This window comes from Heptranchias perlo, chromosome 21 (genome assembly GCF_035084215.1).
Source record: "Heptranchias perlo isolate sHepPer1 chromosome 21, sHepPer1.hap1, whole genome shotgun sequence".
Lineage (NCBI taxonomy): Eukaryota > Metazoa > Chordata > Chondrichthyes > Hexanchiformes > Hexanchidae > Heptranchias > Heptranchias perlo.
Window position 1 is genome coordinate 30314469 of NC_090345.1, and position 26266 is coordinate 30340734.

The 26266-nt window shown below is 41.4% G+C and overlaps 1 protein-coding gene across 1 annotated transcript in view; it reads right to left on the reverse strand.

Moving 5' to 3' along the window:
* Positions 1-12134: 12134 nt before the first annotated feature.
* Positions 12135-26266, reverse strand: part of bnip3 (BCL2 interacting protein 3) — a 31806-nt gene continuing 17674 nt past the window's right edge. Inside the window, exons 3-6 of the mRNA XM_068002399.1 lie at positions 18873-18957; positions 16184-16290; positions 15510-15659; positions 12135-14236 (exon numbers count right to left, since the gene is read on the reverse strand). Of these exons, the coding sequence (XP_067858500.1) occupies positions 14191-14236; positions 15510-15659; positions 16184-16290; positions 18873-18957 (388 nt within the window). The 3' untranslated portion in view covers positions 12135-14190. The remainder of the gene's footprint in view (positions 14237-15509; positions 15660-16183; positions 16291-18872; positions 18958-26266) is intronic.

Sequence of the window (26266 nt, forward strand, 5' to 3'; positions counted from 1 at the left end):
TTGAGAGTGAGACATAGGGTCACAGGTTTAAACTAGTAAAAGTCAAATTTAGGAGTGATATATCAGGAAGATTTTCTTGACAAAGAGTGATCAAAGCATAGAATCTATAACTGATTACCATCTGTTGTATAAACCAATACACACCACCAGTGGGTAAATGTGGTGTCTATTAAGCCATACAGGACAGAACAGTCCCAATTTTAATCTCTGGCCAGGGCTGTTGTCAGGCCATTTAGTAGTCTTGGACTAAGGAAGGGAAAAATTATAAAAGTTTCTTTCCGCTCCTGGCATGGTGCCTTGTTAGCATGGTTTGGAGAAAGGGATAAAATGCCATAGGGCAGATTCTGAAATCTCTGGAGCCTTGCAAAATCACCCCATCAATGTCTGGGCTAACTCATGAAGAATAGGGCGAGCTGGGTTAGCTACTGGAGGACTACTGGTACCTGTGAAACTACACCATAGTGTGTCAATGCCATCAGGGAAGGAGAGGATGAACCTGGAAAAATAAAAAAAATAATTGCAGGGAACCATTATTTTGAAAAGATGCACATCAACATTGGATGTTTATAAAAGAACTTCAGAACTTAATGACTAATAACTTGTTTCAAAAATCACTGCTGTACATATTAATTTAAGTCTATTTGTACCCTGGGGTTCATCTCCCCCTCATCTTTTCAGATTAATTGCAGAGGTTGTGTCAGACAGCAAAAAACCCTCCCAATTTAAATCTATTGATTGGGCTCTATCGAATTAATTTTTTTTTATAAAGATGCATTTCACATCCTTAAAAAGAACCTTCCCATCTCATTATGCCCTTTCTCCATTCTTTATAAAGTGTGTGATGAGGAGGATTGGTAGAATCCTTAACAAAAATAAAAAATGTGTTCAGCCAATTCCAACACAATAAACATGAGGTGCCACCTGCTGGACATCTGCAGTATAGCACTCCTTTGAGTTAGGATTTATTCCATACTCAAAAGGTCTGATAAAATACATTTTAAATTTGCCTCTACCACCTTGCTCGCTAGATTATTCCACACATTTATCACTGAGGAAGATTTCCTCTGTGCGCTATATTTGGTAAAATCTTTAACCTTATTCTTTTTAAATAGATTTATCGCTTTGTTCCTACAAACGCACAGGTGAATTCTCTGTCCGCTGCTCCCTCCACTAAAGGTTTTCCTGATAAGTTCTAAATTCACTTTTCACTAACTCCAATTTTCATGGATTACCTTTAAAGTAATAATCTGTGTAAATCTTTTAGTTTGCTAACACATAAAAGTGGCATATCAAGCGACTACCAGCATGTAGAGGAATCTTTGATTACCTCATGATCTTCCTCATTCTTTGAAAGTTCAACCTCCACATACAAATTAAAGTTTGAATGAAACACAGCTTTTAATTAAAACCACTAAAGATGTAAAATCTTCCACTAAATCACATATCTACCATATTAAAGAAATAAACTGTCATTTTGATCTGCAGTACCTAAACAGAATTCTGATGGACTTCCACTGATGTTTCAGTGTGTGTCTCTGAATGATTAAGGCCTTTCACATATTTACAGTTTTCAAAGCAATTTCACAGATGTTCTAGAAGCTTAAAAATGTTGGCAATATACATTGATTTATTTTTACCCCTATTTTAGTTCCCTCTGCACCCATAAAATTGTAAATTCAGACTTGTTTGCAAAGAAAAGAACTGTGTAATGCAGAGGGAATGAGATTTTAGTGTTGGTACACGAAAAGACTGCTTGATTCCAGCAGGGATGCATGAGGTGGAGAGTAGTAGTCAGGTTAGGCTTTGTAAAGATCAGAAGCCAAAGGATAAATGGCAGGTACCAAATGGCTTCAAGTATAACAACTTACTTGTGCTACAAATAGAAGTGAGTTTCAGGCTCGCCATTGTGGCTGATGTATTTTACTTACAGCATCCACTATATTATATGTTTCTTTATAATGCCTTGTAAGAATCTATAGCGCCTTTTTAAAATGTAATTTAATTAAAAAAAACACTTACACCATCTGGTGGCCATTATGTACAATGGATGGATTACTCTTCGTGCATTTTGACATTACGTTTGAAGTAATTTTAAATTTACAGGGTTCAATTTTGATTGATGCATTGATGTATAACTTACTTAAATAATACATAACTCTATCCTTTAACACAGGAGCGTGGAAAGCAAATTTAGAATTGTACAAACTTACTCCAAATGTTACGGCCTCTTCCTGCCCAGCACAGATGTTTAAATTCCTTTTGGAATGCCCAGGAAAAGTTTGCATTTTATTTATACCAAAAAATGGAAAAATGAATGACATTTCGGTTTATCCAGATTGAACAAACCACTCTGACCATCTCTTCCCTAAAAGTCACCTGAAGAGTCAACAGCTGGGAGTGAGAAAGTTGTTTTTTACAAGTCATTGTCCACTTAGACTTTTGATAAGGTACCGTACAAGAGGCTTCTCTACAACATCGAAGCCTCTGGTATTAGTGGTAATATATTGCGCTGGATTGAGAACTGGCTGGAAGGCCTTTTGCAGAAAGTAGTTAGAGATGGATTTAGATCTGTTTGGAGACCGGCCACCAGTGGTGTCCCACAGGAATTGGTGTTGGGACCGTTGTTCTTTACTATTTTTATTAATGATCTAGATGTAGGTGTTGGGGGCATGACCTTCAAATTTGCAAATGATACCAAGATCTGTGCGAGTGTTAGGACTGTAGATGATGCTCGACTGCTTCAGGCGGATCTCGATGTGTTGGGGGATTGGGCTCGTAACTGGCAAATGTTTAATTTGGAAAAGTGCAGTCTTATGCATGTGGGCAGGGTAAATGCTCAACATACATACACCCTTCAGGGAACAGCATTAAAGTAGGTGGAGAAAGAGATCTGGCCATTTAAGTGCATTCTAAAGGTTCATAAGCAATGCCATGAAGCAATAGCTGGAGCGAATAGGGTGTTGGGGTGCATTTATAGGACAATTGACTATAAAATTAAGCGTACTATTTTGTACTTGTACAAAATCTTGGTCAGGCGTCTGTTGGAATACTGTGTCCAGTTTTGGTCATCTCATAAGGTGGGTAATATTGAGGCTTTGGAAAGGGTGCAGAGGTGCTCCACTAGACTAATTCCCAGCTTAAAGCATCTTAGTTATCAAGATAAGCTAAAAGAGCTGGAGCTTTGCACTTTAGAGAAGCGTAGACTTAGGAGTGAGTGGATCAAGGTTTATAAGATGACGAAGGGAATAGATTATGTTTGAGTTGACAGTTTGTTCTAATAAGTTAGGGAGGACCAGGGGTTACAATTTTAAGTTATATAAGGCCAGATCCAGGTTAGATATCAGGAGGTGGTACTTTTCCCAGAGAATAATGGACTGTTGGAACAGGCTGCCAGCTCGTGTTGTGGACGCCAATTCGCTGAATTCCTTCAAATGAGAGCTGGACCTGTTTTTGGCTGGGGCGGAGATCACCTTTTACAAAAGGTAGTTTTTTTTAATCTGGTTTTTTGCCTCTCCCAGGAGATCATATGGCTTTAGGTGGGATGGGGAGTGTATATTTTGTGATACACAAGGTATCACAATTGTGTGGGACAGGCTGGATGGACCAGAGGTTCCTTTCCTGTCGGTCATTGTTCGTATGTTCGTAACAGACAGGCTTTCAAATCTTAAGCATTTTACCCAGGTTTCCTGTTAGATCCCTCAGTTTTTCCCCTCCCTCACTGTTACACTTTCTCCTTTTGACTGGAAGGACAGGAGTACCTGGATTGGGATCTGTTATAGAGCCAACATAGAATCATAGGAATTACAGCATAAGAGGCCATTCGGTCCATCACACTTCCACTGGAGTTATGTAAACTGGTAATCACTTCTTTATCCTTTCACCATATCCTTTGAAGAAAGAGAGAAAGAACTTACATTTATTTCGTGCCTTTCACAATCTCATGCTGTCCCAAAACACTTCACAGTCAATGAAGAACTTTTAAGTGTAATCTGTTTTATTGCTGATGGATGAGAGAGAAATGTTGGACAGGATACCAGGAGAACTTCCCTGCTCTTCTTCGAAAAGTACAATGGAATCTTTTATGTCCACCAGAGGGGGCATTGGACATGTCCAACCAAATTAGTTCAATGTGTAACTTTTTACCTCCAACTGGATCAACTTCATTTACCTTCCAGTTGTTCCTGATATATAGGGCTACATCACTCCTTTTTTGTCCTCCATCCTATTTTTTCTGAATACCCTATACGCTAAATTTATTACCATCCTCTGGAGTTATCCAAGCTTCTAATATTCCTACTGCAGTGTACTCTCCAACTGCTACAACAGCCTTCAGTTTTGGCATCTTTTACAAATTTGGGTCTGCCATTGATACCTTCTCGGACTCAGTGGTGTCAGTCGCTCCTGTAGGAGGTCTGAACATCTTATTTTTATGGGAGTTGACTCACCACCCTATGACTGCTTATTCGATGGTGTAACCCAGGGATGTAACCATAGCATCCCCTTGTGTTTGGACACAAAAGTGTCTTTTTCATGTCTAGTTCTTCAATCTCCCCAAAAGGCAAACACTTGGTAAGATGAGGCTCGATATGATGAATTAAGCTGCTTTATCTGACATCAGGTGAACATACAGAGTAACAGTTCTTAATCAATACAACGGGGGTTAAATTGGATAATCCCAAAAACCAGGTGCGGGTAGCGCGATCCGCTATTAACCCGCGCCCGGTGTTTCCTGCGCAGGCAGGATGAGACTTTGGTCAGGCCTGTGGACTTACCTTCAAGCTGTGTTCAAAATCAGTGTTGACGTGAGGATTCAATGCAATTTGCACTTTCCACCAGCAGGGGGAACCCCAATCTCTTAAAGGCAGGCTGTCTCTTAAAGGTAGCCGGTACCTGTTGTTTGTTGAAAATAATAAGTCTGCTGTCGGCATGGAGTCTGAACAGAGAGCAGACATCGCATACATAAAACACAGTTGCAGGTCCCTTCCCTTTGTTTACAAACTGATGAGTTATGTTAAAACATTGAATGACGGTTGCGCACTACTAAATCTCACATCCTCCAATCTACATGCCAGACCCCTCCAATCTGCCAGGCCTGCGAGAGTGCGTGCACCAAAGTTCTCAGATGATACACTAGAGGCCTTGGTGCAAGAGGTGGAGAGAAGGAGGGACATCCTATATCCACAGTGGGGCAAGAGGCCCTCCAGACATATGTCCAAAAGGCAGTGGGAAGCAGTGGGGGACAAAGTCATTGGCCAGATGCACAGCACCATGAACATGGATGCAGTGCAGGAAGAAGTTCAATGCTTTGACACGAGTGGTCAAGGTGAGTGAGGTCAACTATCAAGTGGCATCTCCTACCAACTGCACCACTAGCCACATCCACTGCTCCACACACTACACCCCATCACCCACATACCAACAATTTTTTTCCGTCAGTACTCAACTCTTCTAATCAGATGCTTCCTTTCACCCGTACACATTACCACTGTTGCAAGTTGCCCACCCACAACTCACAGGCCACACACACTGGCAGCTATTCAACCATGACAGGCACATCACCCAGACGTACGTCCTGCTTGCTTGCAGGAGAAGGTGGCGCATAACAGGAGGCAATATGTGGCAGTGGCATTTAGCCCCTCGTGCCTATTCTGCCATTCATTAAGATCATGGTGGACCTGTGACCTAACTCCTTATGCCCGCCTTAGCCCCATTATCCCTTAATACCCTTGATTCACAGAAATCTATCAATCTGCAATTTGCAGAAGAGCGTTCCAAACTTCTACCACCCTTTGCATGTAGAAGCATTTCCTAACTTCACTCCTGCATGCCCTGGCTCTAAATGTTAGGCTATGTCCCCGCGTCCTAGTATTGAAGTGTAGGAGACCTCCAAAAACAGTTACAAATGTATCGGCAGCCAGAAACAATAATCCAGCAACTAACCTGTAAATCCAGCATGGTCCCTTTAAATAGCGCTGGTGGGGTTCCTCCAGGCACTTTAAGACATGTTCAGATGGTCGTGGTTAAGACTGTACGTTGAGTTGAGTGTTAGACACCATTTTGGAACTTAACACTTTATATCAGCGTTGCACACTAATTGTATCCATTTTCTCCTTACTTTACATGCTTTCAGCATTGGGTATTTGCACGTACGCTAATACCTATACCAAGGTGGCGCCAGGCGCACGTCACGCTGGAAACGTGCGTACGCAGTCAAGACGCCATTTTGGCACATCGGGAGGCTGTGTAGCGTTGAAACAACGGACGCTAGGCAGCCGAATTTCTAGCCCAACTTGTAATGAACACGCTGCACTTCCAAACACTGTTAGGTCATCAGATTTCATTTGAACAGAATACATTTTATGCATTTTGGCCGACAGCTCAAAACAGAACCACCTCTGCCTGCAATCTGCTGCCTTTTTCTGAGCCTGCCTTTTGTGGGGCACCTCTCTCCCATCTGCTTCCCTCATGCAATAGTTTTCCTACCCTCCCTGCCTTTTAATCTCTCTTCACAGAGGTCAAATTGTTTTCCAATACAATGAGTGTGAGGTGTTTGTTTTCAATTGCCCAGACAAGCTAACACATTTCTTTATTTATTCACTGTCGAAAACAACTTCCATTTAGCATTTTAATCACCTTATTGTATTAGCAATTCACCAAATATATTGACTGCTGATATTTGGACATCCAAGAGAGAGACCCATCCTTGGATGAATTGTCATAACTAGAAAATAAGATATAAATCCTGCAGAACCGCATCAAATGGATTATTCAAAATTCCCAGAGTATCAATGCCAAGTTAGTGGTGACAATTTTGCATAACATATAATGGGAAATCAGAGATGCTAAATTACTATCTTTGAGAAAGAAGATATTAGAACCCAGCTTGCTGGCCCACAAAACAGCAGCCATGGTTCTGCAGAAAAGTTAAAAAGGAACTGTGGAAAAATTGTGGACAGAATGTGTGCATCTGAGCTGGATTCCATCAATCGGCCATGAATGATCAGCCATATTCAGATCGCCCATGACTAGTTGAACTGTGCGGAAATAAATGAACTAAATCTTTGAATTGGATTGCACTTGGGTTTATAATATAACAGAAAACTTAGCAAATTGCCAAGCAGAAGCAAAAGAAAATATACAACCAGATTAAAGCAGTTCCAGGTAAGATAACATTTTTAATTGATGAATCTATATCTGTGAAAATATATATCTTTGATGTGACACTGATAAAACTACTAACCCTCACGTCACTGACAATATAAATGACCCTCGTTACATTTTCATGGATCTAATGAAAATCTTAGTTTCTGATTTCTGATCAATCAAAGGAAGGTTGCTTCAGTGTCTTGATGATGGATTCAATAGTATATTTGCAGAACAATTTAATTACATTTTGCCAGTGACTTTGGTAGTACGATGTTAGTCAGAAAAGCAGGAGTTTATTGGCGTCTTTTGAGATAAATATTCAGATATTTTAATGAGCCATTGTCTCAATCAGAGGAATTAGCAATTGAAGATGCTATAGATGAAGTGAATGGTTTTAACCATTTTCATACACTTATGACAATCAACCAAAAGGAATTTTGATAATGTGCTGAACTCTAGACTTACAATGAAATAAAATTGGATGTGTATTAAGAAGCAGGTGAGTCACAAGTGCGTACAAGACAGTGCACTGAAGGAATAACTCGAACATTTCTTATTCTTTTCTTTGCTGCTTCAGAAGACAAAGGTACATACAATGGATTGTTGACAAGACTGCAATCTCCTGAATTCATTGAGGATTTAGGCATCTTGTATAATGTCCTTTATAAATTATCTTTGCATTCAAAATTATTACAGAAGCATGATACCACACGTATGCATGTGCTGCTTGAATGTATAAGACAAAACATGAGAGTAAATGCAGCGATCCCACACTCCCAGCGAGGACGCCGTGCTCAAAGCGGGTGTGGATCAAAGGCAGTTACAACGTTGTAGCCTCTGCACTCCAACCCATGCTTCCTTCAAGCAAGTCATCTGCACCGGAAGCACAGGATTGCTGAATTTGTCCTTTAGAGATTATGATGAAGTAACCAGACTCAAGAACACTAGAAGTGAAAGTTGCAGCCTACAAAGTTGGCTGAAAAGTGTCCAATAGTAAACATGTTGGCTTCAACCACTAGCAGTTTCTATTCAATGTGATAAACCATATGAGAGCTTGATTATTTGCCACTGTTGCAACACATGACAGGAAAACCACAGGGGACAGTAAAGATCAAACAGTACAATTCTCCTATTGCTGAGATAACTGTCATATGTCCAGGTTACTGATCATGGTAAGGAACAAGTAGAATTCCTGTGTAAGAGGTTTAGACTTGCTCACAGGATACGTCATTATTATGGTACAGAAATTCCAGGAAATTATGGCATGAGCGACAATTGCAATTACTTACGGCGTGCCTTAATTTCCTGGGACTTCTGCGCTGCTCCACAGAGATCCTCGCTGAAAAAGTTGAACAGCTAATTATCATAGCTCCGCCCCCCCCTTAAAACCCATAGCGAGATGCAGTTTGTTGAATTAACACCACTGTGATCGCCAGAGACACTTAGACCATTACAGAATGGCACCGAAGGGCTCAGAATCAGTAATGTATTCAATCACTAAGCAGGTTGCCTGAGGTTAACAGTTTTACTGACTTGTTCTAGGAACTTCATTGAAATCTTAAACCTCAATAAAGTTATAAAATAAGTGTTTTGACAGCCAGGTATGTTCTGATTTTCTGACTCATATTATTGTTATATTAATATTTACTGAGCTCATGCGCTAAGCATGAATTGCAATCGGTAATGAAACATGGCGAGGGATTGCATGCAGTTCGGGAGATAACCCTATACAAATGGCCCCTTCTTAAGGTCAATTTATATATTTATGTTTTAGGGGCCTCAACTATTCACTGTATTTACTAATTACTTAGATGACCGGATAGAGAGCCACATATTCAAGTTTGCCGATGACACAAGAATAGGCAGCATTGTAAGCAGTGTGGATGGAAGCATAAAATTACAGAGAGATATTAATAGATTAAGTGAATGGGCAAAACTGTGGCAAATGGATTTCAATGTAGGCAAGTGTGAGGTCATCCACTTTGGACTTAAAAAGGATAGATGAGTACTTTCTAAATGATGAAAAGCTCGAAACAGTGGAGGTCCAAAGATACTTAAGGGTCCATGTACTTGGATCATTAAAATGTCATGGATAGGTGCAGAAAATCGAAACAGCTAATGGAATGCTGGCCTTTATATCTGGAGGACTAGAATACAAGGGGGTAGAAGTTACGCTGCAGCTATACAAAACCCTGGTTAGACCATACCTGGAGTACTGTGTTCAGTTCTGGGCATCGCACCTTAGGAAGGATATATTGGCCTTGGAGGGAGTGCAGCGTAGATTTACTAGAATGATACCTGGACTCCAAGGGTTAAATTATGAGGAGAGATTACACAAACTAGGGTTGTAGTCCCTGGAATTTAGATGGAGTGATTTGATCGAAGTTTTCAATATGTTAAGGGGAACTGATAGGGTAGATAGAGAGAAACTATTTCCACTGGTTGGGGAGTCTAGGACTAGGATATAGCCTAAAAATTAGAGCCAGGACTTTCAGGAGTGAAGTTAGGAAACACTTCTACATGCAAAGGGTAGTAGAAGTTTGGAACTCTCTTCCACAAACAGCAGTTGATGCTAGCTCAATTGTTAATTTTAAACCTGAGACTGATAGATTTTTGTTAACCAAAGGTATTAAGGGATATGGGGCAAAGGTGGGTGTATGGAGTTAGGTCACAGATCAGCCATGATCTCATTGAATGGCAGAACAGGCTCAAGGGGGTAAATGGCCTATTCCTGTTCCTAGGTTCCAAGTACAAACTCATCAATCAAATTAAACCTGACCTGGACATTCTGTCCATCGATACTGTAACCCATCCCCACATTATCAGATTGGAGCCATTGCTCCTAAACAAGTCCCTGTTACATAAGCTGTTGTTCTGTTATGTGTTGGGCCCCCGGTACCTTGGATGTGTATCAGACATACGAACAGAAGAAATAGGAGCAGGAGTAGGCCATACCTTCCCTTAAAATTGCCGGATCCTGGTTTTCCAATGCTAACAGACCATCTCCACTCAATGTTTCAGGGTCCCTCTTCCGAAGTCTTTGTGTCCTGGAGTATCTCCGTCCAAGTCCTCGGTACTCCCACACCTACACCGGACTACACCCACCACTTTCAGGACGTTACTGCCCTGTTTCCATTGGGTAACACGCCTGAAAATTCACCCCTCAGTGTGAGATTCACAAACTTTGATTTACATCAGTTAAGTGGCTCATCAGCTGTTTAAAAGTGTTAAGTCATCACTGTACCAGCTATATTTTTGAGAATTGAAAGCGAAATGGTCGTCTTCAGGTATTTTCAGAGGAAGGTGCAGCTTTATTCCCAGCCAAATGTTATTGTGCTTTATTGTGAAGTAAAATGTTTACAACTGAGTCTGTTACATAAATATTTTGTTACTGATGTGTTAGTGCACTTATGTGCACATATTATAGGTTATAGGATGCACTCTACTTGCCAAAAGATTTTATATGACGCTGACATGGTTCTTTGCAACCTGTTTTAATTTGTAATGAAAGTGCATTGGATCCTGGGTACTCGTGGGTAGTTTAGAGGAATTTGTTTTTGCGAGTAAGTTCATTCTCAAACATCAATTTGAACTTGCTTTAATTTTCCCTTGCTCTTTTTCCAATAGAATCCAAATTGCATTTCTGTACAGTCCAATGATTAGTTGAATATGCTGATATAAAGGCAGAGCCTACAATAGATGACAGTGTGTGGGAGACAGTGCCATATGCAGGAGATGCAGTGTGTTAAGCTTTGCTGTTGCTGTTCTGTACAGACTCTTTGGCGGTGCTTCAGTCTGGGACTGACAACCTGGTTGAATCTAATGTGTTAGAGGGTGGGCTTTGGCATCTCTCCAATTCCGCATAGCTTTGGACTCCAGTGAATCCCAGGAAAAGAGCTCTGCTCTTTCAGTGGCTTTCTTCTATTCTCTGTCATTGGGTGGATATCAGCTTTCGAGAGCATTAAAGCTGCAACAGTCAGAAGTAGTACCTGGGGTCATTCAGAATTCCTATTTTTCCAACCATCTTTGTCCATATATTTGTTGCAGAATAGATCAGGCCCTAAATTTTAACATGGAGCCGGGAAGACGGCAAGGTGGGGGGAATTCATAACGGGAAACCCGGATGTACGGGTTTCCCGGATGTCCGTACGATTTTGACGCAAGGACATCTTTTATTATTTTTGCCAGTTTCCCAGCCGACAGGCCAGCCAGATTGACAGGCTGGCCATCAGTCGGACGGGAGAAGAGGGAGGGAGCGGATGCGAAAAGGTAAGTCTTAGATTGTTGGGGGGGGGGGGTGGGGTCATCAGGGGGTCGGGGTCGGAATCATCGGGGATGGGTCGGAAGTGATGGGGGGAGGTGGTCGAGAGTCATTGTGGGTGTTGGAGATCGTGGGTTGCTGCAGGTAGGCTTGATGGGCCTGAAGGAAGCACTCCTGCTCCTCTAGCCCCACAAGTAGTGCGATAAAGGTACTTACCTGCTGTTTCGGGCCTTCTCGCCTCCTCTCATGTGGCATAATGTAGAAGGTCCGGGAATCCCAGCCCCCAGGGGTTAAAAATAAAAAAGCTGTAAAAATGGAGGTTCGCAGCCTCCTTGAGAGCTTTTAGTGACCGACCTGCCTTCTAAGAGTGGGTTGGTTGCCTGCCCCTCGTCCCGCTTCCATTAAAACCGGAAATAGGCGGGTTGGGGTCAGGTTTTAGATTTTTTAAAACTTATGCTGACCTCCCCCTCACCACCTCCTGCCCCCACCCTACCTGTTCTTCCGGGTTAAAATTTAGGCACAGATGTTGTGACCTACTTATAGAAATGAACATTTACAACAGCAGAGTTTGCAGCCCTAAGGAGGCTCAGTGACAGTGCTTTGATTTTTTTCACTGGATAGATCTCATTGTGTACTAATTCTGACATTTCTGACATATACACTGAATCATGTTAAACTGTTAGAAAGTTATCAAAAGATCATGAACAAAAAACTCCACCTAGTGAAATATAATTAGACAATGCTTTTATTTTTCTATTGCAAACATTTAAAACAAATCATTAAACACTACCTGCATATTGATTATAAGCATGAAACATACAACACAGCATTCTGCAAAATGTGACACATTTACTTAACAGATCAGCTCAATACGACAAATCTGAGTTCAGTGAAAGCTCCATTAATCACACTTCAATTATCTATCTTTCCAATTACAAACCCCACCACTTAAAACATTTATGTTTAAAACATGGCCAAAATGCAATAACCTATACCCATTTCAATTAACATCAATTTTAAAATTGCCAGTTATAGTGTCTTAAGTGCTCCATTTATTACGGGCAAAAACAGCTGTTTGCTAGTTTGCACCCTGTTAAGGTGCACTGAATGTAATAGAAGAGCCTTATTGAGGCAGACATCACTTCCCTTCGGCTTCCATTTCTTCTACAATTTAAAATGCAGGTTTAGTATCCCCGAACACTGCCTCCAGATTTCTCTCATGTTCTCTCCTATTATTTTCAACCTTTGCAGCGTACTGCACTGAGGGCCTTGGTCCTTCACTGAGTTTTCTCAAGTAGGGAAAAACAAGAGATGGTAAAGACTGAGGAAGGCCTACTGTTGAAAAACAGCGTTGATATTTTAACTGTCCTCCCTCTGGCTGTCTTTAAAACTGTAAAATACAAATTCTGCTCAGCAGCCACTCAAGGCCAACTAACTGGAATTGAAATGATTTTTAATTTTATTAACGCTATACCGGCCATCACGTAGAGCAGACAAATCGCGTTTGCACGAACACAACTGCTATAAGCGGTGGGGATTGTATTCTAACTTAACTTTTTACACGACAATGCTTTTTATGAAACATCACCTCGTTGCATAAACTGTTAATGTTTCCTTTGTTATTTACATTGTACGTATCTTCATTCCTGTACCTAAAGGATTACTGCACCAGAAATGTATGTCCAGATTTTGGGGCTTTCAATTATCCACCAGCCAGGTAGGTCACCTCTATTGTGATGATCATGGATGTTCCACTGTAGTTTCATTTCTTAAATACATTCTAAACAAGCCTATAATCTTACCAATATAAAGCACACAAGTATTAAGCTGAAATGTTTTAAAATTCATATGATCCAGCATATTAATATTGATGTCATGTCTTGGATATTATTTTTACTGTACTTCATCACTAAGACAAACCCAAGTGCAGTCAATGAAAAATGTATTAACTACTTTATGCTGAACTTTAACTCAAGTAGAGATACTACACCTGATACGTTTGATATAATGTAATTGGTTTAAACATCTCTTTAAAAAATAAACTTCCTAAACAATAGAATATTTTCAATTGTAATTGATCTTATTCTGTTTAATAATTCCAAATGCAATGCAAGACATCAACTCATTAAACACTCTGGTGTTCAATTACAAGATTGTCACCCACATCACCCTTTGGTTGCATGTATTTCAGTATTTTCATAGCTGTAACTAGATACTGCAAATCTGGCCTTTCACAGTCTCTTCATCGCTAGTAGTAAGTAGGAATCACACACAATCTCTCTTTATTTATCAGTTACAATTGTCGATAATATAGTTAGGAATCCTCCCTGGGGGGTGAAACACTGAAGAGTACAGATAGAAGCATGAACAGCCCTCCCATCCCCCTTAAATGAAGATTAATCTGCAAATTGTCATGTGTTCCATCTTATCTGAGATCAGTTAAAATGTGCTGTTCTGTTTCATCAAACAAAAATGTTATTTTATACATTCTGACTACCAGATAATATTTCACAGCTTTTTCTTTTATGAATTGGTTTCTTCGAAAATTAAATCCCAGTGTGCCTGATGGTTGTCGTTTTGTTTTGAATAGGTAACAATTTAATTGGGAGAGGGAGGGGACTAATAAACAATGAACATAGTCCTTAGTATTGTAATTATCATTTGGATAACAAAACCCAGCAGCTACGGGAAAAGTGATCACACCATAGTCAATGGCTGCTTCTCGGAAAATTCTTCACAGGATCTGCTACATATCACACGCATGCACGTTCAATGGAACATCCTTAAACAGCACTGGATGGGGGGCTTAAGCGTCTGCCTATATAGATTCTAGAAAGAAAAAAGAATTTGGTAAAATAATTGGATTTATCACATGGGTAATTTCAGCATAAGTCTTGATCAGAGATGACTGCAATCTAGTACCCCATGACTATTATAGATTACTGCAATCACCTGTATCTTAAGAATAATTCTAATCTGGTATGTTGTAGTTTGATGTCAATGATTAAATATTAGATGCTCATATTTCCCAGTTACTGAGATGCAATACTTCCTTTAGCAGTAAAAAGGACTTGGGATTCCTCTATGGTTTAGGCCTTTTATGTACAAGGGTAACTTATACACTTGTAGGTCAAACAACTCTGCACCCTGACCCCTCATCCATCATTTGTTGGGGCAAGATTTCCTCTGTTTGTCTCAAGAATGTGAATTTTCGCAGGGTTCTCCAGATCTCCGGTTGTAACTGTAGCAGAAACTAAGTAAATGGCTGTTTTTAGCCATTTTCCTGGGCTTCTGCCAAAGAACCTCTGTGGAAAGTCCAGGTGTATAAGTCTACTGGTAAGTGAATCTAAAGTTTTTAAAAAGAGGTTTAAAAAAAAAATGCTTGACTTTATTTGCCAATTATTTTTTATTCTCAGGTTCTCACATAAGCTTAATTAAATAAAAAAAAGTGGATGTGGACAAATTACCTTCTAGAAGGTTAAGGACAAGTTCAGTTTATTTTTATTTTAGCATTTTATATATCTTTCAACATTACTCTTTGGTGCATAAAGAGATGAAGGGGTAGAATTTCTGCAGTGGTTCTCCAATCTCCCACGTAAGATCCAAGACGGAAACCTTGGAGAGTTGGTTCCCATCAATCTGCCAAAGTTAGGGAGGGAAATGCCAGGTGGAAATGTATAGAGTTCTGAATGCAGGAACAAAGAGCAAGATCCCACAGATTAGCTTGGTGTGATGTTGTATAAGCATCGACAAGTCTGTATTTAGGGATGCACATGGAATACACAAACCACTCCCAAAAGGCCCATAGTTCAAAAGAAAGCAAGAAACTGATCGCAGGATGACACTTCTTAGCTTAGCCGAGAAATCCGTCTTTTTCAATTATTGAGGTAACAAGTTAATGTTTGTGGCTGAGTGCCAAAGCAAATTTTGAATCTGAAGCAGTACGAATGTGTTCATTTAGGTTAATTTACCAAATATCTAAATTTGGCCCAATTGGGCTAGCTAAAAGGAACAACTTCTTTAAACATTTAGTATCAGTGCAGTAAATAGATCCTGATGTAACTCTACACTCTAAGAAGCAATCGATTGGATGACTACTTACCCCAGACCAACAGCCAATATGTGGGAGATGAGCAGTGATGGCAGGAAGACTTTCAGAAATTCAGCTGAGAAAATACCACCTTTTTTCATGACTCCAGTATTCCTCATACTCAGAGTGGCAGACCGTTTTGGGTGTTTGAACTGGAATTCCCTATTTCAGAACACACATTTTAGCTTGTGCTGTGGTGTTGAAGAGATGGCAAAGTGACCAAAATCATAGAATGTTACAAGACAAAAACAAGACATTCAACTCATCTAGTGTGTGCTTGTCTTCATATGAACCACCTAGTCTAATCCACTTTCCTGCTTGCGCCCCTATAATACTCCCATTTTTCAAGCAACTATCTAATGCCACATTAAAATAATTTATGCACTCTGATTCAATATTCCATATTCTGACCACTCTCTGTGTAAAGAAATTTTTCTAACCTTTCCTTCAATTCTTTTTGTGATTATCTTAAATTTGTGCCCCATCATCTTGCTGACCAACAGAAAGAATTACCACTATTTACCCCATCAGAACCCTTCATAATTTTGAACATCTCCATCAGATAAGGTTGCCAACCCTCCAGATTGTCCCCCTTTTGCTTATCCCATAATCTGTAGAAGATGTTGCTGAGATGCAACAATTAGATGAGGAACAGGAGAAGGCTAATAAGCCAAGTTTGTACTTACTTTGGGGGGATATTTTCTGGCCTGCTTGACCAATCCCATATCCAGTCAGCATTTTTCTTCATTATATTTTCTACTTCTCTCCTTCTCTCAAGATAATCTTCTTCAGACTGAACAGAGAGATCATGAAAATATTATCATTACATATGTACAATAGTCTAGAGCCTTGCACATATCCATCACACGTCACATCACAGCTTGTTATAGAAGCAAAACTATAATTTTTTTTAAAAAGACACTCATTTCATGCTGGGTTCTTCGAATGTGGAGCCAAAACTCTACAAGCAGCTTCAATTATCTTCTAATTGACCCAAGAAGTTTACAAGCACCTACAATTGTCTGGATTTGCCTATTTTGACCCCACAGGAAGTACTTCAACTGTAGCTTTAAAGGGATAGGCTAGGTTAAACACACTTAAACATCTTAATAGTTAAACATTATAAGTGTGCTCCACAGACTACTTGTTAGCAGTGCCCTAGATGATATAGTCTAATCAACATTCAGAAATCAATGCAAATTTGGTTTAGTCAGGCTATTATAATCTATATATTAATAATTCAAATAAATGATTATGATCAATCCATGTAGTGTATAGCAAATGTATCTCAGTGTTGGTTTTAGTAAGTCAGACCAAATTTACATACAACCCAATATTTTAAAGTTCTTTGCCAGGAGTCATTTGTTATCGGTTATTATTATCCGCTAATCTCAGCCGAAGCAGACATTGGTGGGGTACAACTGCTCACTGTCCCCAACGCTGGGGATGAGCAGAAAACTAGCCAAGTGAGGATAGTATTAGGCACTGGTGTAGTAATGTTCTCTAAAGTCAAATAGTCTGCTAGGCAGACTTAAATTTGAGCCTGGAGCGGGAAGACGGGGGGAATTCCTGATGGGAAACCCGGAAGTACGGGTTTCCCGGGCGTCCTTACAATTTTGACTTAAGGACATCTTTTATATTTTTTTGTCGGTTTCCTGCCCTTCAGGCCAGCCTGATTGACAGGATTGGGGGGGGGAGGGGGGGGGGCGCTGCAGGTAGGCTTGTTGGGCCTGGGGGAAGCACTCCTGCTCCTCCGGGTGCACAAGCTATGCTATAAAGGCACTTAACTGCAGTTTCGGGCCTTCTCGCTCTTACATGGTGTGAAGCAGAAGGCCCAGGATTCCCGACCCCCTGGGGTTAAAAACAAAAAAGCTGTAAAAATGGAGACCCTTAGCCTCCTTGAAAACTTTTAGTGCCCAACCCGTCTGCCCCTCATCCCGCCTCCGTTAAATCCGGAAATGGGCGGGTTGGAGGCGGGTTTTAGATTTTTATAATTTTTACTGCCCCCACCCGTTTTTCCGAGTTAAAATTTAGGCCATAATGTCAGTCTCTCACACACACAATATCTATCAGAGTGCGATACTGGAGAGCTGTGGAACCATGCCCCACCATCATAGAGGTAAAGGGAAAAAAATACATAAAAATAGTAATGCATTGCATTGCAAGAAGATTAGCATCCAAACATCCAATATGTTTGTATTAAAATCCTTTGTCTGATATTTTAACAGGAATTATCCTAGCAATTTTGATATCTACACCATGTAAATGGAAGGCTCCACTCCGATTTTGAAACCTTATCCAGAAATAGGTACTTCACATGCAAGCACATTCCTTGTACTAATATTCCCTTTCAGATACTTCTCAACAATAATGGGTGATTATTTCAACTTGATTTTACTGTTCTCCTGGGTTCTTGACAAATTTATTTCATGCATCTAATTTAACTCTTACTGATTCTATATTTTTGAAGAGAAAAGAAGTGTGCATCAATTTTCTCAACAGTGTCCTGGGCAAGTGCTGCCATCAAATTTTTGCATGGTTAGGTTGTTAGATCACCATTTTCTAAATAATTTTTAAAAAGTTTTATGAAGAGAGATCCCCTTTAACTTCAACCTTTGTTTTCTGCTGTGGCTACAATTAAGAACGCATCTGGATATTTATTACACATCTGCAATAACTAGCAATATGTTAAATATCTTGCACACCTCCTGTCAACATTTTCCATTAAAAGTTCCTATGCCCACATTTATAATGGAAACTGCCTATGTAAATTTGCCACACTGTAATTACACCCTCCCTTTAACATACTCTTTGCCATCTCCTAGTCTTCATAATGCATCTATGATTTTGCAGATTGAATACCTTCTATTAGTACAGTCAATTTACTTTCATTGTAATTATGGTTGACTAGTTTTGTCATGAAGTTTTGCATTGTGACTGGTAGGTTGGTTTTCTAAGCGTGCAACGTCAGAACTGAGTTATTATTGTGCCAACTGAGGCTGAAAAATTCTTTTAATGGGTTAAAAGATAAGTTTAAAAAAAAATCAAGTATTGTTTAGAACTTTGTCACTGGAAATAACACAAGAAAGGCGATGTTCTTCATCAGTCATTAAAGAAAAAACAGCCAAAGCATATTCAACATAATTGTGTAATGATGAATGTTATCAGTGTCACTGGTGCCATGGTTACGCCTGCTGTCCTTCCAACTTTTACTTTCTGAACTGTGATACCTATTTACATCCATTTATGAGCACTCTGCAAGTACACAAATAGATTGAAAGTAATTTCCATCAGATTTTAATGAAAATGTTAACAATTCAGTTGTGGGAGCATGTGGTCTGTGACTGATGGGATATCTCCCTCAATTTCTCATACCTGTGAGCTGTTTTTCTCTCCACTGCTGTGTGTATCCATCTCTGAACCACAGCGAGGTTGCTGAGGTGTCAAGGAACGTGGAGGGCTACATCAGAGAATCAAGGGAAATAATTAGGAAATTGCAACATTTTAGATGTCAGTTATACAAGAAATGTAAAATACTGGCTTTAGAAAGAAACAACGCTGCTGAAAAATACATTTTTATGTATAGCATCTGAACAAAAAACCTTACTGGCGTTTCCTGTTTTAAAACTTTTCAAGCAGATATTGTATTTATTATACCAATTGCCAGTTTTAAACATTGCGAATGCTGAAACCCCATATAACTGTCTATGTAGCTCAATAATAATAGCTGCTATTCACTGTCACTACCTTGAGTTGGATCACATACCCTTTATAGAACCAACCTGATTTTTGTTCCATTAATTTCAGTGAAATGAATAATTTAAATGGAATGAAAAATGAGGCAAGTTCTATAAAAGGGCATGCATCTCACCTGCCAGATTGCCATCCAGGTGGTGAAGATGAAATCCTACCCTATCCTCTGTTTGATCTAACAGCCATCACAGAGACGTGGCTGCAAGGTGACCAAGGTTGGGAACAAAATATTCCAGGGTACCTGATGTTTTGAAAAGATGGACAAAATGGAAAAGGTGGGGTGGGGTTGCCCTGATAATAAAGGATGACATAAGGACAATAGTGAGGAAGGATCTTGGTTTGGAAGATCAGGAAGTAGAATTAGTATGGGTGGAGATAAGAAATAACAAGGGGCAGAAAACACTAGTGAGAGTAGTCTATAGGCCCCCTAACAGTAGCTATACTGTTGGACAGACTATAGATCAAGAATGGCAAACGTTTAAAGAAATATTTCATAATTCTCAACAAGCATACATTCCATTGAGAAATAAAAACTCCAGGGGAAAAGCGATTCAATGGTGGCTAACTAAATAAGTTATGGATAGTATTAGATTAAAGAGGCTTATAATGTTGCCAAGAAGAGTAGTAAGCCTGAGGACTGGGAGAGTTTTAGAAATCAGCAAAGGATGACCAAAAAATTGATAAAGAGGAAAAAAATAGAATAAGAGAGTAAACTAGCAAGAAATATAAAAACAAACTGTAAGAGCTTCTACAAGTATATAAAAAGGAAGAGATTAGCAAAAGTAAACATGGGTCCCTTAGAGGCTGAGACAGGATAATGGGGAATAAGGAAATGGCAGAGACATTAAACAAGTATTTTGTATCTGTCTTCATAGTAGAAGACACAAAAAGTATACTAGCAATAGTGGGGAAACAAGGGTCTAATGAGAGTGATGAGCTTAAAGTAATTAACATTAGTGAAGAAAAAATATTGGAGAAATTAAGGGGACTAAAAGCCGACAAATCCCCTGGACCTAATGGCCTACATCCTAGGGTTCTATTCCTAGATTCTAGAACAGTCCCAGTGGATTGGGAGGTAGCAAATATAACCCTGCTATTCAAGAAAGGAGGGACAGAGAAAACAGGGAACTACAGGCCAGTTAGCCTGACATCAGTCGTCGGGAAAATGTTGGTACCCATTATTAAGAAAGTGGTAACAGGGCACTTAGAAAATCATAATACGATTAGGCAGAGTCAACATAGTTTTATGAAAGTGAAATTGTGTTTGACAAATTTATTAGAGTTTTTTGAGGATGTAACTAGCAGGGTAGATAAAGGAGAACCAGTGGATGTAGTATATTTGGATTTTCAAAAGGCATTCGATAAGGTGCCACACAAAAGGTTGTTACATAAGGTAAGGGCTCATGGCGTTGAGGTTGATATATTAGCATGGCTAGAGGATTGGTTAACGGGCAGAAAACCGAGAATAAACGGGTCATTTTCAGGTTGGCAGGTTGTTACTAGTGGGGTGCTGCAAGGATCAGTGCTGGGGCCTCAGCTATTTACAATCTATATTAATGACTTAGGTGAAGGGATCGAGTACAATGTATTCAAGTTTGCTGACTATACAAAGCTAGGTGGGAAAGTAAGCTGTGAGGAGGACACGAAGGCGGGAGGTTTAGAGGGGATTTGAGAAAGAACTTTTTCACCTAGAGAGTCTGGAACTCACTGCCTGAAAGGGTTTTGGAGGCAGGAACCCCCACAACATTCAAGAAGCATTTGGATGAGCACTTGAAATGCCATAGCATACAAGGCTACGGACCAAATGCTGGAATATGGGATTGGAGTAGACAGGGCTTGATGGCCGGCGCGGACACGATGGGCCGAAGGGCCTCTATCCGTGCTGTATAACTCTATGAAGAATCTGCAAAGTAATATAGACAGTGGGCAAGAAGGTGGGGGCAGATGGAGTATAATGTGGGGAAATGTGAGGTTATTCACTTTGGAAGAAAGAATAGAAAAACAGAATATTTTTTAAAATGGTGAGAAACTATTAAATGTTGTTGTTCAGAGAGATTTGTGTGTCCATGTCCATGAAACATAGAAAGTTAACATGCAGGTGCAGCAAGCAATTAGGAAGGCAAATGGCATGTTGGCCTTTATTGCAAAGGGGTTGGAGTACAAGAGTAAGGAAGTCTTGCTACAATTGTACAGGGCTTTGGTAAGACCACACCTGGAGTACTGTGTACAGTTTTGGTCTCCTTACCTAAGGAAGGATATACTTGCCTTTGAGGCAGTGCAATGAAGGTTCACTGGATTGATTCCTGGGATGACAGGGTTGATCTATGGGCAGAGATTGAGTGGAATGGGCCTATATTCTCTGGAGTTTAGAAGAATGAGTGGTGATCTCATTGAAACGTATAAAATTCTTAGATGGCTTGACAGGGTAGATGCGGAAAGGCTATTTCCCCTGGCTGGAGAGTCTAGAACTAGAGGGCATAGTCTCAGGATAAGGGGTGGGCCATTTAGGACTGAGATGAGGAGGAATTTCTTTACTCAGAGGGTGGTGAATCTTTGGCATTCTCTCCCCCAGAGGGCTGTGGATGCACAGTCATTGAGTATATTCAAGACTGAGATCGATAGATTTTTGGACTCTAAGGGAATCAAGGGATCAGGCGGTAAATTGGAGTTGAGGTCGAAGATCAGCCATGATCTTATTAAATGGCGGAGCAGGCTTGAGGGGCCTTATGGCCTACTCCTGCTTCTATTTCTTACGGTCGTATGTTCTTAAAGGTGAACTGAAGTGTTCACTGGTACTTTATGTTGCAAAAACCTATACATTGGGAGAATAAATAATGGGGCAAGAGAGGCAGATCTTTGTTTCCTGAATTCAATTCAAAATGACAGTACAGCCTAGGCTCTTTATTCTCTTTCAACACATAGTGAAAATATCTCATCAATCACGCACGCACATTCTGCAGTGATATCAACACAAAATATCTCTCTTGTAATTTAAGCACCACCGTTATTAGCATGGGTTCATTTTACTGAAAATATAACTAAACTAGAGAGAGGACACTGAATACAAGATGTTAACGATGGGAGTATTGATAACAGCCGTAGACCACTCAAGCTTTACTCTATAGATTTATGATGTTATCTGAATCTCTCTCATTATTTGAAAGCCTTATTTACTTTTAAATCAGCCATAATGGTTTAAATCACTCAAAAAATAAAACACTTACCAAAATAATTATTTTATACTGAGCTCTTATTATTTTAAACACTACTTCTCATTGTATATTTTCGAAGCTCTGTGTTTCCTCTTTCACCATACAAATTGGCACAAATGTCATGCTTCCTGATTATTATTGGCCTCCACTTCATGCTGGGTCAAGCCAGCTTCCTGCTGCATGACTAATGCAGATCATATTTTATCAGCACTTGAAGTACAAATGAAACTAACACACTTTAAAAGAACCTCAGTATAAATCCATTAATTCTTGCCACACAGCAAGCTGAAAGAAAATCAGCTGTCCACAAAATGTGAAGTAAAACACTTTCCCACCTCAGTTATTACGTAAGCAGCAAGATCATTTTTGTATTGCCACACAGTAAGATCATTTATGGTATGTACTAAAGCATGCACTTTCATTTCAGCTGGATAGTCTACTTCCTATTGATTTTTAAACTTAAATTTTGAACCACTTTTGTCCCCTTCCTCTTTCCAAAAGGGGAGGCAACAACCAAATCTCAGGGACTGTCTCTGCGCTGCTCAGTAAATGGTGGCAGAGAGGAGCATGAGAGCAGCATGAACTGACTAAGCCCTTGAAATAGTTTTCCTTCAGCCTTTAGGGATAATGCATCCTCTCTGATTTGAAGGTCAGCAGGAGCTCACCACATGGGGACTCATATGGCTAGAACTTGCGTCTTTCAAACTAGAAGCTTAATGTTGGGTATATTTTCCTCTGTTTGCGATTAGGGAAAATATCAGTATGGATGTGAGAGGAATCTCCCTTCTTCATACCTGTGCCAACTTTTTTTTGCTACCATTAGCAAATTGAGTAAATATATCTCTGTGAAGACTCACAGAGTTACACTTCAAGTACTAGCACAGTTTGGTATTGCACATCAATAATATACTGCGCTGCGAAACAATGACATTGTGAGAAAGTAGATATGCACAAAGCAAAGAACAAAATAAGAGCAAGGGGGTGAAACCAGATGGGTACATACAATTTTCCATTTTCACAGATCAGTTAAGCACTTCAATATCAAGTCCAACACGCTTGATGCAAAGCAATTCTGTCCAACAATCTGTCAACTCTAACTTCAGTCCACACTTGTATATCAGTATGACTGACCTACTCCACATATCCTTGTGACTGCTCTGAGGAATACTGCCAGTTTATGAGCAGTTCTGTGATCCGGATTAGGCATTAGGTTGAAAATAAAAGAACGTTACAGTCAGTAAAAAGAGGAGTTTCATCCCATCACAGAATTAAACCCAGCTCTCAAAAGCAAAAGAATACTGTGTTACCCCAATGTACCATCCAGTTCCCAAAGTTTCTCACTTTCAACTCCGAGGTTTGCAGCTTTATGTAAAACACTGCGTAGTCACTCTTTTGCTGCGTTTTCCCATTCTTGCTGTGAGTTTCATTGTAAGGAATACCAGCTTCTACTTGGTTGCAGTTTTCTTATATTGTTGCTTACCGTTAGTGGATGAAAAAAACACACAGAGTTGGACAGTGAGACATGGGGCTCGAATTTAGCAGGCCTGCGGGTTCCCAGCGGGTGGTCCTCCGGGAGCGTGGTCAACACGCTCGGCGAAATTAGTGGGTTGCCCACGCGATCGTAGCAGGCAACCCACTAATAGGAATCAATTACCTGCTCCTCCGGGGTCCACGGCGCTGGCCTGCGCGTCGGTCGGGCTGCGCATGCGCAGTATGATCTGTCAGCTGGAGGCTCTCTAGTTAAAGGGGCAGTCCTCCACTGACAGATGCTGCAACCAATGGGACAAATTGCAGCATGGAGCAGCCCAGGGGGAAGGCTGCTCCCAGTTTAATGATGCCTCACCCCAGGTATCATCAGATGGGGTGAGGAGGAGGGGGAGGACACAGATCTTCCCCCCGGCGGGCGGGAGGAAGCGGCCTGCCTCTGCCACCAAGAAGGCCTGGCTCGAGGTGGCAGAGGGGGTCACCTGCGCCACCAACATATCGCCCACCTGCATACAGTGCAGGAGGCGCTGCAATGACCGCAGTAGGTCAGCCGCAGTGAGAACACAAAGTCTTTCCCCTACACTCCGTCTGCCACAACACTGCCCCCACCCCACATCTCCTTCGGCACCGCCAACACTATTCTGTCACATCACCCTTCATACCCACTCACACCCCATCCTCATCTTACCTCCACCTACTCACCTCGCCAGTACTCACCCTGCCACTAACACGCAACCCACTCCTCATACAATCTCATTGCTGCATCCCATACTCACCCTCTCGTGCATCTCCCTCACGGCCAGCCTCACTCAACCTGCCACCACCTGTGCTGCAGCCACAGGGCATGCATCACATATGTGCAGTAGGCAGCGTAAGGCAAACGTCTCGTCAGCATGAAGGGGGTGCACAAGGGTGTCTGAGGGTTTGTCATGGGTGTTACCCATATTGAATTTCAGAGCAACAAACAGCACACATTATATTGACACCACCACTGCCATGTCTCCGCAAATCCTGTCCGTTGTGTCCAATAATGCCCGCTGCTGGGTATCACTATGAGGACCCACCACTGATGCCACCCATCGTGTTACTGCAGAGTAGGTGCAGGTGTATTTGCAGGGCTCGTCCGCGCAGACGACTGAGAGACATCGGCGGTGTAGCCGGCTGCACCCTGGAAGGATGCGGAGAAGGTGTGGAGGGCAGTGGTGACTTTGCCAGCGACAGGTAAGCAGTTGGTGCTGGGGCCAGCCAGGAGCAGCTCGGCATGAAAGAGGCTGCAGATCTCCACGACTACATGTCGAGCGAATCTGCGCGTCCCTGTGCACTGCTGCTCGGAGAGGTCCGGGGAGCTGCGCCTCGGTCTGTGGACCCTGTGGCGAGGGTAGTGCCCTCTGCGACGCGTCTCTCTCTGCGGTAGCCCTCCCTCCTGCTGTGCAGGTGGGCGTGCAACAACACCGTGTTGGGGGGATCCACGTCTCTGCGGCGGACGGCGTGGACTGCGAGGCTGCTGGTGCTGGTCATGCTCTTCGTCCTCCGAGGGTCTCCACACACCACCCAACTGGCAGGTGTTGGTCTGAGGGGTTGTGCAGGGTAGGTGTGTGGTTCCTCAGACTGGGGCTGCAGTTTCGTGTCGGTCTGTCCTCTGGCTTGGCGGGGGGTGGTGGAGGGCAGGGGTTGCCCTATGTGACGCGGTGGCCTCCTGCGTGGGTGAGGGCTCTCCCCCGTGGAGCGCACCTTGGCACCTGCCACAGGCTGCTGGCTGCAACACGCCTGGTTGGAGGGAGACTGTTTCCCCCAGTGTGGGAAACTCACTGCCTTGAACCGAAAATCCCACACTTCCTCTTTTGACAGCTGCTTCAGCTCATTAACTGACCACAACGAGCAAGGTAAGTACTCTCAAGTGGAACCCCGCTGGCTTTAATTGCCTGCGGGATTCCCACCAGCGGGGCTTGCGCGCGCAGCCCCGCACGTCAGCGCGGTACCCGGAAGTGGCCGGGATTTCGTCGCGATCCGATCACGTGACCGGAGATCGGGATTTTCGGGGCCCCCCCGCTGGGAACCCGCCGGAAACACGATCCTAAAATCGAGCCCATGGTTACAGCCTTTTCCATTGATTGGCAGCACTTGGATCTTCAACATTAGCTATGTTCCATTTTAAACGAATGTTTCCTCACTCATACACTGAACACAAGAACTATCAGAATCAACAGTAAGCAGACAATAAGTGGACTATTACCAAATCTTATGTGTGGAACAATTTTAACACTATATCAAATAGATAAAATATCAGGTTCTTGGGTACAATTTTAGGTTTAAAAATCT